The sequence below is a fragment of the Phallusia mammillata genome, chromosome 2, assembly GCF_965637545.1.
Source record: "Phallusia mammillata chromosome 2, kaPhaMamm4.hap1.1, whole genome shotgun sequence".
NCBI lineage: Eukaryota > Metazoa > Chordata > Ascidiacea > Phlebobranchia > Ascidiidae > Phallusia > Phallusia mammillata.
In genome coordinates, this window is record NC_137253.1 from 13593647 (window position 1) to 13608963 (window position 15317).

Here is a 15317-nt window from a genome sequence, read left to right on the forward strand (position 1 = left end):
AAAATAGCATAATGAAAAAACTGTCCAAATTGTATTCAAATCGGACATTGTTTAAAAAATCACCCATTTTAGGGGGCTAGTGGGGTAAATATTGTGGCTGCAGGGTAAAACACAACAAACGATGCCCTAAAATGGCCCAATGAACAAACTGTCCGAATTTCATGAAATTCGGACATTGTTTAAAAAATCACCCATTTTAGGGGGCTAGTGGGGTAAATATTGGGGCTACAGGGTAAAACACAACAAACGATGCCCTAAAATGGCACAATGAACAAACTGTCCAAATTTCATCCAATTCGGACATTGTTTAAAAAATCACCCATTTTAGGGGGCTAGTGGGGTAAATATTGGGGCTACAGGTTAAAACACAACAAACGATGCCCTAAAATGGCACAATGAACAAACTGTCCAAATTTCATCCAATTCGGACATTGTTTAAAAAATCACCCATTTTAGGGGGCTAGTGGGGTAAATATTGGGGCTACAGGTTAAAACACAACAAACGATGCCCTAAAATGGCCCAATGAACAAACTGTCCGAATTTCATCCAATTCGGACATTGTTTGAAAAATCACCCATTTTAGGGGGCTAGTGGGGTAAATATTGGGGCTACAGGTTAAAACACAACAAACGATGCCCTAAAATGGCACAATGAACAAACTGTCCAAATTTCATCCAATTCGGACATTGTTTAAAAAATCACCCATTTTAGGGGGCTAGTGGGGTAAATATTGGGGCTACAGGTTAAAACACAACAAACGATGCCCTAAAATGGCCCAATGAACAAACTGTCCGAATTTCATCCAATTCGGACATTGTTTGAAAAATCACCCATTTTAGGGGGCTAGTGGGGTAAATATTGGGGCTACAGGTTAAAACACAACAAACGATGCCCTAAAATGGCACAATGAACAAACTGTCCAAATTTCATCCAATTCGGACATTGTTTAAAAAATCACCCATTTTAGGGGGCTAGTGGGGTAAATATTGGGGCTACAGGTTAAAACACAACAAACGATGCCCTAAAATGGCCCAATGAACAAACTGTCCAAATTTCATCCAATTCGGACATTGTTTAAAATTTACCCATTTTAGGGGGCTAGTGGGGTAAACACTGGGGCTATCGAGTCAAACAAAACAAATGGCACATCTACATAACAATATCTACCATCTGTGAAAGTTTCATCCAAATCCATCAAACATTTCAGGGCAAAATGGGGTGGACAAACTTCAGGGAAGAAAAAAAAAAAAAAGAAAAAAAAAGAAAAAAAAAAAAAAGAAATCGAGTAAAATCAAGATGTGTCCCCTTCAAGGAAGGGGACCCATAATAAAGAGGGTAGGGTGTAACAGAAAGGAAGCTCACAGGAGAAACCCTGCCGGATAGTTTTGAGTGCTGGACGAAAGACTATAGAATAAGTATTGTAAAGTTAACGCACCTGACTTGGTTGTTCTCTTTTTAAAATAAATTTGTAGGATATTCGGGTTCATTACAATAAGTAGCCTTGACTTCTGAATATTTGTTGCCTACTTTGTCCTCGCTAAAAAACGACGGTACTGTACGCTAAAACAACGTAAGAAACGGAAACTAATTGTTTCCGCAATATTCACACGAATAATATAGTGTTAGTAGAATACATTTTGGCAAAAAAAGCATTGGTTCAGAGCCCTAACCTCACTATTAGTTTGATTTCACAAGATCAGCATTTAGCTACATATATACTAAAGAATATTTTTTCAAATCACTGAAACTTTATACCACTTAAATGTATGTGTCCTCCGGATACTAATAAAAAGTGCCTTGTACAAAACCAAACAAGTTTCGAGACATATCGAACATGATTTGTACTTCTCATTACTCTTTTCTCAAGAACCACTTGGTACAAACGTTCAACAATAGACGACTCATTTCGCCATTTGCAAAACGCAAGCAGTGACGTCATAGATAAGACCACGTCCCCTGGTGACGTCATGCGGCGGCCACAACCTTTTCGTGTTCGGGTGATTGGAATGCAATGTCGAACACCTGGGCGTATTCACTGACAAAGTGAACTTCCACGCCTTCACGAATGTAGTCGGCAAGATCGTTGAAATCCTTCTCGTTTTCACGTGGAAAGATTAAACACGTGACACCAGCTCGTTTCGCCTGCAACAGAAACACTGAATGGTTTCAAATTGAACTTGGCCACAAGATCTGTCCGATTAAACCGGGATTCTAAATATTCAGATTGCTGCACTTCCGTCGATTTGGCAAGTGCAAGATTTTATACGCACAATTCAACATCGGTTTTGAAAACATTTTTCGTAGATTTCCCTATTGGACACAGGCATTAGAAGCAAATATTTTTGAAAACTGTAAATTGATTTTATACTTTCAGATTTTACCTACAGAGCCTGGTGAAGAGTTTGCCACGTATTGGCCAAGCGAAGGTCAGCAAAAGGTTTCATTAAATATATATCATCAATATGTAGCCTGTGCGAATGTTTACAGAAGAAGTTTCAAATATACCGGCAATAAAAGTAAAAAAAACATGCTTTAGTCGTATACTGCCAGACAATGAGTTGTTCGATAAACTAAAGCTACATGTAAGGGTGCCATTGTTATTGAGAACTCACTAGTGCTCAGGCCCGACATAAAAATAACAAATTGCCTTCGTATGTCGAAAGATCGTTCTAACTCGATACTGCATCAAGCGAATTATATCCAAGATCTAAAACGTCGTCTCAGTCTCAGAAAATATATTTAATTAAATTCGGCACCGCGCAAATCACAGTTGTTGACAGATATGCGGCTCCACACGAAACCACGTGATCACACTTACCGCCAGTGTTTTCTCTTTGATGCCACCTACTGGTAGGACTTTGCCTGTTAATGAAACTTCGCCAGTCATGGCCACATCTTGACGCACAGGCCGATTAAGAGCGAGCGAAAGAAGAGCAGTGACCATTGTACAACCGGCACTGGGACCGTCTTTTGGTGTAGCACCCTAGAAGTTTAAGAAAGCGTTTAAGTCCTGATATGAGAGATAGGATTAGGCCTTTAAGAATTTGACTAAAGGCATTGAGAAAGAGGTTCTCAACCTTTTTCTTGTCGTTTACCGCTTTGCAGATTACGATAATAAAATTTACGAAAATTGTTGTTGTCAGCATACTAATCATTTCCAAAAGTTTTCCAAAGCACCTAAAATTTTCCCATTACGGGTTAAACCTCCAGGTTAAAAAGTGCTGCAATAAATCAGGCTCTTAAACAGTTAGGCAGCTTACTGTTATGTAAGCAATCCGTTCAGCATACGAGAGAAAGTTACAAAAAACTGCCACACAGCGTCGCTATACAAAAAACTGCCACACAGCATACATAGAGCATTTAAACTAGGCGCATCGAAGTTTCTATTAGCTCATACTAAAAGTGTTATATAAAAGTTAATACCTCAGGTACATGGACATGAAGATTGGCACCGTTGAAAAACTTGTTCTTGGGTTCCTTGCTGCGTAGAAACGAACGCGCTACGGTGGTTGCTATGCGAGCCGATTCCTTCATGACGTCACCCAAACGTCCCGTCAATTCCACAGTAACGTCAGATGTTTCTTTCGTGTCACGTTCGCGTCGTTCGCAGCATTCAATGTAAAGAGTCGATCCACCTGGTTTTACAAGAAAAACGTTCGTGAGATTTGTAACAAGGTTTCACAAGGTTTGTTGTGTTTATGATACATATTTTGTTTCGACAAAAAATAACCACTACCCGAAGTATATGGTACGAAGCTCAGCTCTCGAGCAACGTCTGCTAAACATAGTTTGTTGGGGGGGAAATCCAAATTGTAAAATTGAAAAGAAGATACAGCAATATATACATATATATATATTAGCAGGAGAGGTAAAAAATATTAACATAAAATGGTGTTACAGCTAGACCAAACAGTTTAGGTTGGCCCAATCTTACTGAACAGCCCATATTGATGTTATCATTAGCAACTTTTCAGTACGCTTGATAAAAAAATCGACAAACCCCTTTTTGAGATTTCTCACAAGATTTAGTAAAAAGACACCGAAAAGTAAAAATAGACCTTTATGCCTAAAACACCACGCGTAAAGTATTTGGTACCGATTATCAAAAGGTTTCATGTTACAATGAACATACCCATGGCGGTCCAAGCGAGTCCCATGACGACACCGGGCGGCGTGACGTCATACATTCGCTTGGTGGTAAACAGGGGCTTTCCCACGAAATCCTCGAGATTCGATTCATTCACAACGATGCGTTGATCACCTTCTTGCGGTGAACTAACAATCTTGTACGCAGCTTTCCGATGGACCTACAAATTTATGATTTAGAGTTGTATGTATATTGTAAATCTCTTCAAAACCAAACACTTGCCGTTAAAACAGCAATGGTAGCACAATGTCGTGTTTATTGATGCTTCTATAAAGTTGTTCACGTCTCTATGTCAGCATTTTACCCTAATCCAATGCTTTTCAACCGGGTTTATCATACAGGGTGTATCATAATTTTTGTACAACTTTTGAAGGGTGTACAACTTTGATGGAGTGTACCAGATACAATACTGCAACATACCTATGTCCAGGTAGCACAAGAGGCAGGTTTATATTTTAAACGGACTGAATGGAGTGTACAATACATGGTAAATCTGTACCTCAAGAGTATGTAGCTTGTATACATTCTATTTGTGACATTAAGATTTTATATTTCTGTTGATAATCGTTCGTATTGGTTCTTGTAGCAGTAAAACTGAACAACAAGTAACAGCTTTCACTGGGTTGTTTTCCATAAATTAAATGATAATGGATTTGCATTGTATTCATTCTTGTTCCTGTCAGGACCACAGATTCAGTGTATTGCAAACATGAATACATTTTTGACTGGGGTGTACAATGTTTGAGTAAACGTTAAAAGAGTGTACCATTTCAAAAAAAGTTGACAAACACTGTATAACGGGCCATACACTTATAATCGGCGGAAAAGATCAATTTTGAACTTGCCATGTACCTTCTCAATGTGTTGCAACAGACTTCGAACACCGCTCTCCCTGCAGTAGCTTTTAATAAGCGAATCCAAAGCCTCCTCTTCAATGTAAGCCTTGTCGTCTTTAATTCCGCTCTGCTCTTGCGCTTGTGGGATTAAATATTTCTGTAAAGGCATGCAAGTGGCGATGTTATTTCTAACCTTTGCTTTTTAACAGTTCCGTTTCAAGACTTTGGATTCAGCATTTTTCTAAGCGTTATTGACTTTTTGATTTAATATTAGGTGCATTTACATTCTGGGGCAGAGAAACAGTGAAAATAGTTAAATTAGAACCAGCAAATCTACAAGCCTAGGGCGGTTGCGCTAATCAATGGGCTTTCACAGCAAAATGATCAGTTTGTGGTGGTAAATATATCACGGACAAAAAATTGCAGAATTGAGATTGCTTAAACAAGGATTTGCAAATAGTGCGTCAAAAGAGTACAAATGTTTTTTTGAAAAACATTTTTGTTATGTTTTCTCGTTTGCATGAACTTCACAAACGCAACACACTATATATATATAAAAAAATATTCGTCGTTTAAATGATGTTGCTTTGTTTTTACACAATGTTTTGGATAATCTTCGTTTCTAATGTCACACTGTATTGTGTGAGTTGCGACAAACAAAATTGCCGAACGTTTCATCCACTCAGAGCACTTTGTACAAAGATATCCATAAAAATGTAACTACCCTAGCTATAGCCATCTTTTCTTGTGCGACATATCCTGATACTTGTATCATTTCCATTCTGTCCTTCAAAGCATCGGGGATCGTGTCCAGAACATTGGCGGTACAAATAAATAAAACCTTAAAAAACAATTTCCTTCGTATGCATGTACATATGTATTTATAAAATGTGATAAACACTACATGATTTAAGTAGCGGTAGCAATCGGCTTTGCAAATTTTAAGTAAGATTCATGCTATTACCAAGTTGAAAGTTGCAAACACTGTAAAAATAAAAATGTAGTTGTAAATATATACTTTGGTCAGACCAAAACGAAAGTAAAAATTGCAACCGTAAAAATAAATAAACAAAAACTACAAACGGACCACTTTTTCAAACTATTGGGAATTATCACTATCAGAACAGTTGGTCACAAATAAAATAAATATATATATCCCATAATAATGAACGATTTTTCTTCTTCTTTGCGTTCACGCATCAAACCCTGCTTATTGCTAACTAAAACTAGAAGGGTGGCTTAGCAAGGAGTACAAACTATTTAAATTCATTCCATTAATACATTTTTGAAGGTTTTTCTATTTTAGGGTCTATCTGAGAAAAAAGTGTTAAATAGTGAGAAAATAGGCTAAAACACAATAATCGGCTCCTATTAATGGCAAATTACACATGATGGCAGGGGGCTAGTGGAGTAAATGATAGAGCTACAGGGTTGAACAGAACAATCCACACCTATAAATCGTACACTCTACAAGCTGCCCAAATTTCATTTAATTCAGTCCAAAAATTGAACCATTTTGGGGGGCTAGTGGAGTAAATATTGGGGCAACAGGGTAAAACACAACATTGTACACCTATAAATGGTACACTCTACAAGCTATCTGAATTTCATTTAATTCTGACATTGTTTAAAAAACAACCTTTTTGGGGGGCTAGTGGGGTAAATGTTGGGGGGACAGGGTTGAACATAACAAACAACAACTATAAATAGCACACTCTATAAGCTGTCCAAATTTCATCCAATTCGGACAATGTTTAAAAAATTTACCCATTTTAAGGGGCTAGATACCCCTCTAGCAGGGTTAAACACAACAATTGACAACTATAAATGACAAATTCTACAAGCTGTCCAAATTTCATCTAATTCCGACACCGTTTAAAAAACTGACCCATTTTAGGGGTTAGTGGGGTAACTGATGGGGTTCAACACCCAAACGTATGAAATATGAAATCACAATGACCCAATCAACAGTCATGTAAAATTTTATCCAATTCAGACAATGTTTAAAATTTTGGCCACTAGAGGTGCTATAAGCAACATTCGTCAACGCTTCTGACGTCATAAGGCTGTTAACACCCCTCTAACTGGCATGTGCAAAAACACCCACCTAGTGCTGCACAAACACAAGGAGCATATGTTCTGTTGCCTTTATTATACCATTCTACCACAGAAATCTTTCGTTTGTGGTGCGTAGCAACATACAAAAACGTTTTACACTTTGGGGTCTAGCGGGGTAAATACTGGGGTAACCAAGTCAAACAAAGCAGATGGCACATCTACATAACTATATCTACCATCTGTGAAAGTTTCATCCAAATTCACCAAAGATTTCATGCCAAAAGTGCATGGACAAACTTCACCGGAAAAAAAAAAAAAAAAAAAAACTGAGTGAAATCAAGATGCGTCCCCTTCAGGGAAGGGGACCCATAAATAGCCTTACACACCTTTGAAAGGTCCACGGTGACATCGAGGTAGTGGTCAAGAAAGTTGTGATTTTGTTCGGGGTCAAGAAGCTCGAGCAAGGCCGAGGATGGGTCGCCCTGGTAACCTTTACCTATCTTATCAACCTGCAGACAAAAAGAAAATGTCGCCGTAAAAATTTGATCTGACATTGCTTTCCTAATTGTGTTACTTTTCCGCTCCATGGGACTTTCTACTGTAAACCGAAGATGTTTAGTTGCATACTGAAATATTTACTGTCTAGGCATATTGAGATTTAAAGCCGGTTTTATTTGAACCCGCATACGTTCAAACCGTCAATCATTTCTGCACAAATGTGGTGTCGCACATTCATAAACATTTGTATGTGAGTTTACTTGACCATCTTTTTGATACCACTTGGTCCGAAAAAAATAAGTACTATTTGTTAAGTGTATTGTTTAAGATGTCTATGTACAGCGTTGTAAGTCGTGCCGGGCTTTTTGGTTCGGGCTTAAGTTAAAATAAAACGGGCGTGACTCAGGGCTAACTTCACACTTAGGCTCATTTGAGTCGTAATTTCATCAACTTGTGGGTTTAAAAAATAGGTTCGGGTCGGTTTTGGAGCTTGCACTTTTCAGTTTAGGCCCAGAATTTCGGTGCTGTGGGCCCGTGATACCACATGATGTTTATGCAAGCGCTTTCTTCACAAACAAACCATATATTGAAAACAAAAATCATCGTTGAAACACATGAATATTTGTGCTGTTTGTAAAGCCCACCTCGTCGATTAGAACAAGCGGGTTTTCGGTTTTCGTCTTCTTGAGACACTGAATCATTTTTCCTGGCATCGCTCCCACGTACGTCCTCCGGTGACCTTTGATCTCTGCTACGTCATGCATTCCTCCCACACTGAAGCGGAAGTACTGTAAAAAATGGCATCAAAATATAAAGCAAAAATGCTTGTACGTGCTGGTGATAGTTGTAAGTAAAAGTGAGTAAAAATGAGTTAACAAAAAGTTATAAAAAATCGAGATATATATTTCGCCTATGTAGGGATCGTCAGTCAGTTTTTTTGACTCGGTGATGGTGGACAGTAACATGCCCACTATTAGACGGATAGATCCTGTGAAAAGTATTTATATTTTACTCAACATTTTACTCATGCTACGAGTTCGAACAATACCGACACAATAGATTTACAAACGATTAAGTCGCTACAGCGATTACAAAAAGGATAAGGATCACCAACCTCTCTGTTAAGTGCTCTTGCGATGGATCGAGCAATACTGGTCTTCCCAACTCCCGGAGGACCATGAAAGCAGAGAATCTTTCCATGTGTGTGGGAACGAAGCATACTTACTGCAATAAATTCAAGAATGCGCTTTTTTACATCATCCATTCCATAATGGTCCTCCTCTAGAATCTAAACATAAGCAAGTCGATATTTAGTCACAAAGCACAATATACCATAGACTTGGGCAAAATGTCATTTAGAAGTCAATCTCATAGGCATGCAAGTCAGAAGCCTTAAAAAAGATAGCAGAGAAAAGACTTGTGCTTGTATAGCTTTCAACAGTCAAGTGCACACAATTACGAATCAAAAAATACCTCTTGTGCTCGATTCAGATCCATCCGGTCTTGGCTTGATTTGCCCCATGGAATAGAAGTCAGCCAGTCCAAGTAGTTCCTGGTGACACTGGAATCATAATGTGGTTAAATAAAGTTTAGTTATAAAAGAAGAAATGTAATTGTATTTGTCTCACAATTTTGGGCCAAACATGGTAACTTAATTTAGTTTAAAGAAATAACAAATCAAGCTGCTATCTGTCGTTTACGTATGACGCAACATGACTTTTAGCATGTTTAAACAAAAACCTAATTTTAATGCATTCTTAGATTCTAATAGACTTTTGTTGTCTGCACAGTATTGTAAACCAGGGGTGTCAAACTCGTGGGGGTTCGAGGGCCACATTGCAGTTTGGAAATTATGTCAAGGGTCGCATATGATTTAAAGTCTATTTTTATACACTTAAACTTAACGCTTATTTTTTTTAGAGGAACGATTTTACTATCTTTTCCATTCATAACATATGAGTTTTTTTTATAAATTCAATTTCTCTAAATGTCTGTTTAAATACGAACTTTCCCTTTGAAAGGTTAGAAAAATTGAGTATGTTTAGATACAATTCTTATCAAATACTACAATTGTTGTTGAGAGTTTGTAGGCCGCAATATGTGGCCCGCAGTCTGAGTCCCTGCGAGGGTAACACCTATGTTATAAACAATCTGTTTTCTTGAATATTGTAAATAATTTTTGTTTACATCAACAACAACAGAAAAGTAATGCTTGCTATACTTACTTAAACTCTGAGGAATGATTGTCAAGGAACCCCAGCTTGGTGATTTCTTCGTCAATGACTTCCTGAACATGCTCTGGAACTGTTAGGTCTTTTAATCTGGAACGAAACTTCTCCTCAATCGCATCTTTGTCATCTTTCTCAAGTCCTACATATTATAAAATTTTGTTTAAAATGGTTTTGGTTTGTCAAAATTCAAATATAGGCGTCTCTTAACAATGCAGCATAGGAGGGAGGTATTAATTCGACTTTGTGGGCTTACCACCAAGCCTATGTATTTCAGTTGGTGGATTGCCACCCTCAAATAGGCTTCTGTTGTGGGTTTGAACTTTACATGTTAGATTGCAGGCAGTGAAACAAATGCTTGGGGGGACAGCTTACTTTGATTTAAATTCTCAAAAAGGCCTAGTGTGATTTAATCCTTATGCAACTGTTATAATAAACATTTATAGCTAATAAAAATAAAGTGTACCTAATTCCTTTTTGATAATTTTTAGTTGCTCTTGAAGCATGTATTTGCGATGAGTATTCTTTATTTTGTCTTCCACCTCACGTCCTAGTCTTTGCTGCAATTTGCTTAGTTCGAGCTCCTTTTTCAACAGGGAAAGGGACTTGTACAAACGTTCCCGAACCTGTGAGGTTTTAAAAACAAATTTTCAGATTTCTAGTAATCTGCCACTAACTTTTTTTATCTGAAATAATTACATGTTAACATATAATCAAATGTCACTTCAATAAAGAAATAAATATGTGATTATATGTTTGATAAATGATTTGACTGATTTGAAGAGAGATTATGAAAGTGTTCAACATTTATAGTGTCATACTTACATCCATTTCCTCCAATACATCCTGCAGCTCTTGTGTGTCTCCACTGCTTAATGCTGCACCCATGTCACTCAAGTAGACAGGATTGTCCATCACCCTTTGACCTGCCTGAAATATTAAGGAGAAAAAGCATTATTATCAGCATCAGCTAGTCCATATTTATAAGCGAGTGACAGCAATGAGTTTGAGCACAAGTTAATAAAAAAACATTTAATTTTTTATTTTCCGGTTTAATTATTAAATGTAATTTTCCTGTTTATTTTCCTGGTACTGAAACTGATAAAGAAGACAAGTATTAAAATTGTCGTAATGGACAGACATAACTTCTAGGGTTTGCAAAATGGTTTTTCTGATAGCGAATATTTACCCTTTCAAATTTTTCAGAACAGATTTTGGTTTTAAAAAACATGAAATAAAGTGCAAAAAATATTTCTAGATAATAAGATAGGAGTAGTTGCATGGACATCAAAAATGTCACACAAAACATGTATTTTTAATCTAAAATATTTAAATTTGTGACACTAAAACATATATGACAGTCTACATCTAAAACAGTAGCAAAGTTGCACAAAAAATAATATGTTGAACCACATTTATCACAAACTAAACAGCAAAAATGCTAGGAAAGTTGGAAGTTTATTATGTAAATATATATACCTGTATAATCTGAGCTACAGATTCACGATACAAAGGATTTAGAGCAATAATGTCCCTAATGGTTTTCACAACTTCAGCAGTAAGAGCTTTGATCTGTAAATAATAAAAAAATAAAGTTTTTCTATTGTCCTGTTTTCAATATATATATTTCCAATGGCACCTGTCAAAATTTTGACAGAATTAGAAGCAAAATGTCAATGAAAGCAGAGCATTTTGGTTTTATTTTGTCTAAAAATAATACCACTGTGAAGGTATTTATGCATATTAAATATGAAAATAATGTTTTTTTTACATCTTCACTTGGAGGAAGATTTGGAGCTGGAAGATTCTCCACTTTTGCCATCAGGATGCCAGAATCTTTTTCTTTTGTGTCTTCTTGCTTTGTATCGTCAGGTTTTGCTGCATCTTCACCTTCCTTAGCTGTTTTCTCCTTCATTTCATCATCATCATCAGGAGAGAGTGCTCCACAGAGCTTGATTCTGGTGAAAAACAAATAATGTGGTATTTAATAGCTAAAAAAAATTGTCCATAGAATTTCAAATTCTAGAGTTACATACAGCTTTCCCCACAAACTGAAAAGCTGTGGTAAAAGAGATCAAATAATTAAAGGTACTTTAATATTTCTGGTAATCCATTGTATATATATAAAAATCAGTTCACAGAACATGTCATTGTATGGAACCTTAAAAATATGTCAAATTGGATTAGGAGGAAATTATTTTTCCTTAAATTAAAAATATATAATTAAAATATATCATTATATAAAAAATATATAAAATATATGCATAAATATATCTACCATCTGTGAAAGTTTCATCCAAATTCATCAAAGATTTCATGCCAAAAGTGCATGGACAAACTTCACCGGAGAGAAAAAAATAGAAAAAAAAACTGAGTGAAATCAAGATGCGTCCCCTTCAGGGAAGGGGACCCATAATTTTAAAAAAAACTTACCTTCGATGACCCATGACGATCATGCGCACTTTATCACCCATATCATGCATTTCATGAATCTGTACGAATGTGCCAACTGAGTAAAGATCGTTTTCGACATCTTGAACAACGTCAGCTTCATTGTTGTCATCTTTTTTAACAAAAACGCCAGCGTATGGAAGGGAAAGTGAAATTTTCCTCCTCAGAAGTTCCATTAGGCGCTGATCCTTAATCTACAAACAAAAGTTTATTCAATCACAAAACAAGCAAAGGATTCTAAGCTGGGTTTAACTCACCTCAGTGCATTTTGTTAAAACATGTTAGTGGTATAAACTCAGCTGTACAACTTATGTGTGGGTTAAAATTCCTCATTAAAAAAATGTACAAAAGAGTTGAAAAGCCCTGATTTCATCCAAGTACTTTAAAATTAGAAACACAAAATAGAGTACTGACATTTTTTTAGAAACCATATTTAGAAAACATAGTTTACAATGAAAAAAAACACCCACCTCGACCATTTTAAGAAACTTTGGATAAACAGGATTTCTACTGACAGGAATGATAGGTACATTGGGAAAGTTGTCAGGAACAGTAAGCGTACTTAGAGCACCAGAATGCAAATTAGGTTCAACTCCAGTGTAAACAATTTCAGGTCGCTTCACAGTCACCGTGTCATCCTCTTGCAAAAAATAAATACAAGAAAAATGTTTTATGGCTCAAACAATTTCTGCAAAAAGTTAAATCACATGTGTCACCTTGCAAGCTATATTTGTTGATATATATGCAATATGGCACATAAGTTTAAAATTGCTTAGAGGTCAGAAAGTTCAGAAATGTCACACCAACTTTTTAATTCATGCTTAACTTGTTTCCATGGTCATCGACCATCACTGTTTATTTAATTAAATAACTAAGAATGGAAAGTATTTTCCTTGCAACTATTTGAATAAGGTATTGAAGATGCCAATCAATCATTCAATTTAATTTTGTTTACAGCGCTCGTAAATATTCGTAATAGTTTACAGTAAACAGAACAAGAAAAACGTTGCAAACAAACAAGGACCAGCTTGAACCACATGTGGTCATAACTTGTAACTGACCCAACTACTTGAAATAAGATGTCGTATCGGCAAATAAAGTACGTAATTATAAAGCGCTGTGAAAATAAATCGATGAAAAAAGAAACAAGCAAAACAGAGTATTATTGCAATCAGTTTCAGGCAATTATTGTGCGCTGCCATTAGGCAAAATATATATTTCCAAGATATTCATCGTCAGATTTCATTACTAGGAAAATACTTTCCATTCGTGGTTGCTTAATATTACATTCACCGTTATAAAACTGTAACAGGGACTTACCAATGTTCACTGAAGCATTGGCTTCATCATCCTTTCCATCATGAGGATCGCCATCATCATCACCATCACCTGCACCAGACGATGCAGCATTGCTGCTGTAATACCTTTGTGGATATTTACTCCAACCTCTGGTTCTATTACGTTCAACAAGGGGTAAACTTTGTTTTGTCTTTAATTTACCCTCATTGAGATAGGCAGAACCTTTCCAGCTTTTTGTCTTTAGGTCTTGATGTGGCCCTGTACTTGTAACTGCACTTAAACATCTTGTATGTTTTGTGTAAGGACTTTTGCTTGGACTAGCCACAATTTTGCTGAAGTGTCGAAAGGTTGAAAATGTCTGTTTCATTGTTTAACTATGGGCCAATCCTGAAAACTACAGCAAATGGCTGACATATAGTTATTTTGAATGTCTGATTTTTTACAAAGTACCTGCATTAAGACAAAAAGTTAAAAATATTAACTTAACAATGTTGTGTAACAAAGAATGTACAAAAAAATAACTTGTGTTGCATATTCTGGGTATGAACTTTAAAACAGTGCATGGTAAAAAAAAAATTATGACACAAAAACAATAAAAACAAATTTGCATTTTTAAGCACATCATCGTAACAAACATTTTTAGTTATAAAAGATTTTGTAAAAATGTGAGATTTCTATCTTTTGGTGGGGTACTAAAGTACAACTTTTGCTTTTCAGAATACTTTTCTTTCACTGAAATTATATCCCTGTAAGTCCAGTCCCTCCAATTATCATTGAGACGCTGTAGTAGCTCAATTCTTTTGCTTGTTTCTGGGACACTGTCAATAGGCTCCAGATACTCCAAACAAGTTGATATGTCTTCAAAAACTAATACAGACCTAATAGCAAACCAACCTCCGAATTGAGGGTGAATACAAATGCCGAAAATATTTTTCCTCTGTTCCCAGGGATCTGACACCACATGATGACGTTGATAGTAAAATGCAGCACCAGCAACATGTGCTGCAGTTTGTACAAGAACTTTTGGTCTTCTGTTAGCATATAACTCATAGTCATACATGACATGTACGTTCTTCATTGCGAGACTTTTTACTGCAGAACTCACATGGTAAGCAATGCAACTGTCAATAGGATCCTTGATGGATGTTTGATTAGTCTCAATACTATTACGCAAGTACGGTAAAAAGCAAGTGTCAAAAAATGATGGAATAGTTAAAATTACTGCACATGTTGTGCCAGTCTTGTAAGGTAACTTAAACAATTCAGCAACATGCTGGTTGTACCAATCAACTTGAAACATGTAAACTTCCATTCCAAGTGGTTCCAAATATAATTTCAGTTTTGCTAATATTGCATCAGATTCAGACATGATCACTAATTATAAATTACCTAGCAATTCTTAATGCTAACCGATCTACAATCGTTAACTAAACATTAGCTGATGCACATTGCACAACGGAAATGAAGTAAGCGGTTCTAAACTCCGCACACAAAACACAGTACACATACCATTCTGTTCAATACTACCACAAAATACAAATAACCCTGTGTCATGCTCTTCTACGAAAAGTCACGTTGTTCCAAAGGACGGTAATCCGAAGCACTAGAATATTATCAGAAAGAAATTTTGAAGTCAACAATTTACCCAACTCTGTAGCAATTACTGACAGCTTAATTTAAATATGGACTAACATTCAGCTTCATAATTCGCAGACAGTTATACTTATAATAAAGGCAAATATAAACCGCAAATGCATTTGATTCACGGTTTTACTCTCATTGGACCAATCCAACAATCT

At 36.3% G+C, this 15317-nt stretch overlaps 2 protein-coding genes across 2 annotated transcripts; both read right to left on the reverse strand.

Moving 5' to 3' along the window:
• Positions 1 to 1816: 1816 nt before the first annotated feature.
• LOC145214428 (lon protease homolog, mitochondrial-like) lies at positions 1817 to 13965 on the reverse strand. Its single transcript, XM_080082956.1, has 18 exons — positions 13540 to 13965; positions 12690 to 12859; positions 12202 to 12413; positions 11540 to 11726; positions 11248 to 11340; positions 10594 to 10698; positions 10235 to 10394; positions 9766 to 9910; positions 9014 to 9101; positions 8655 to 8828; positions 8185 to 8328; positions 7429 to 7551; positions 5709 to 5825; positions 5001 to 5141; positions 4134 to 4308; positions 3425 to 3636; positions 2820 to 2984; positions 1817 to 2143 (listed from the first exon to the last, which is right to left on the reverse strand). Exons 1-18 carry the CDS (start codon positions 13883 to 13885, stop codon positions 1967 to 1969), a joined length of 2934 nt encoding a protein of 977 aa, XP_079939082.1. The 5' UTR covers positions 13886 to 13965; the 3' UTR covers positions 1817 to 1966.
• Positions 13966 to 13968: 3 nt separating this feature from the next.
• On the reverse strand, positions 13969 to 15315 carry LOC145214430 (cyanocobalamin reductase / alkylcobalamin dealkylase-like). Its single transcript, XM_080082958.1, has one exon. It carries the CDS (start codon positions 14885 to 14887, stop codon positions 14162 to 14164), a length of 726 nt encoding a protein of 241 aa, XP_079939084.1. The 5' UTR covers positions 14888 to 15315; the 3' UTR covers positions 13969 to 14161.
• Positions 15316 to 15317: the final 2 nt, after the last annotated feature.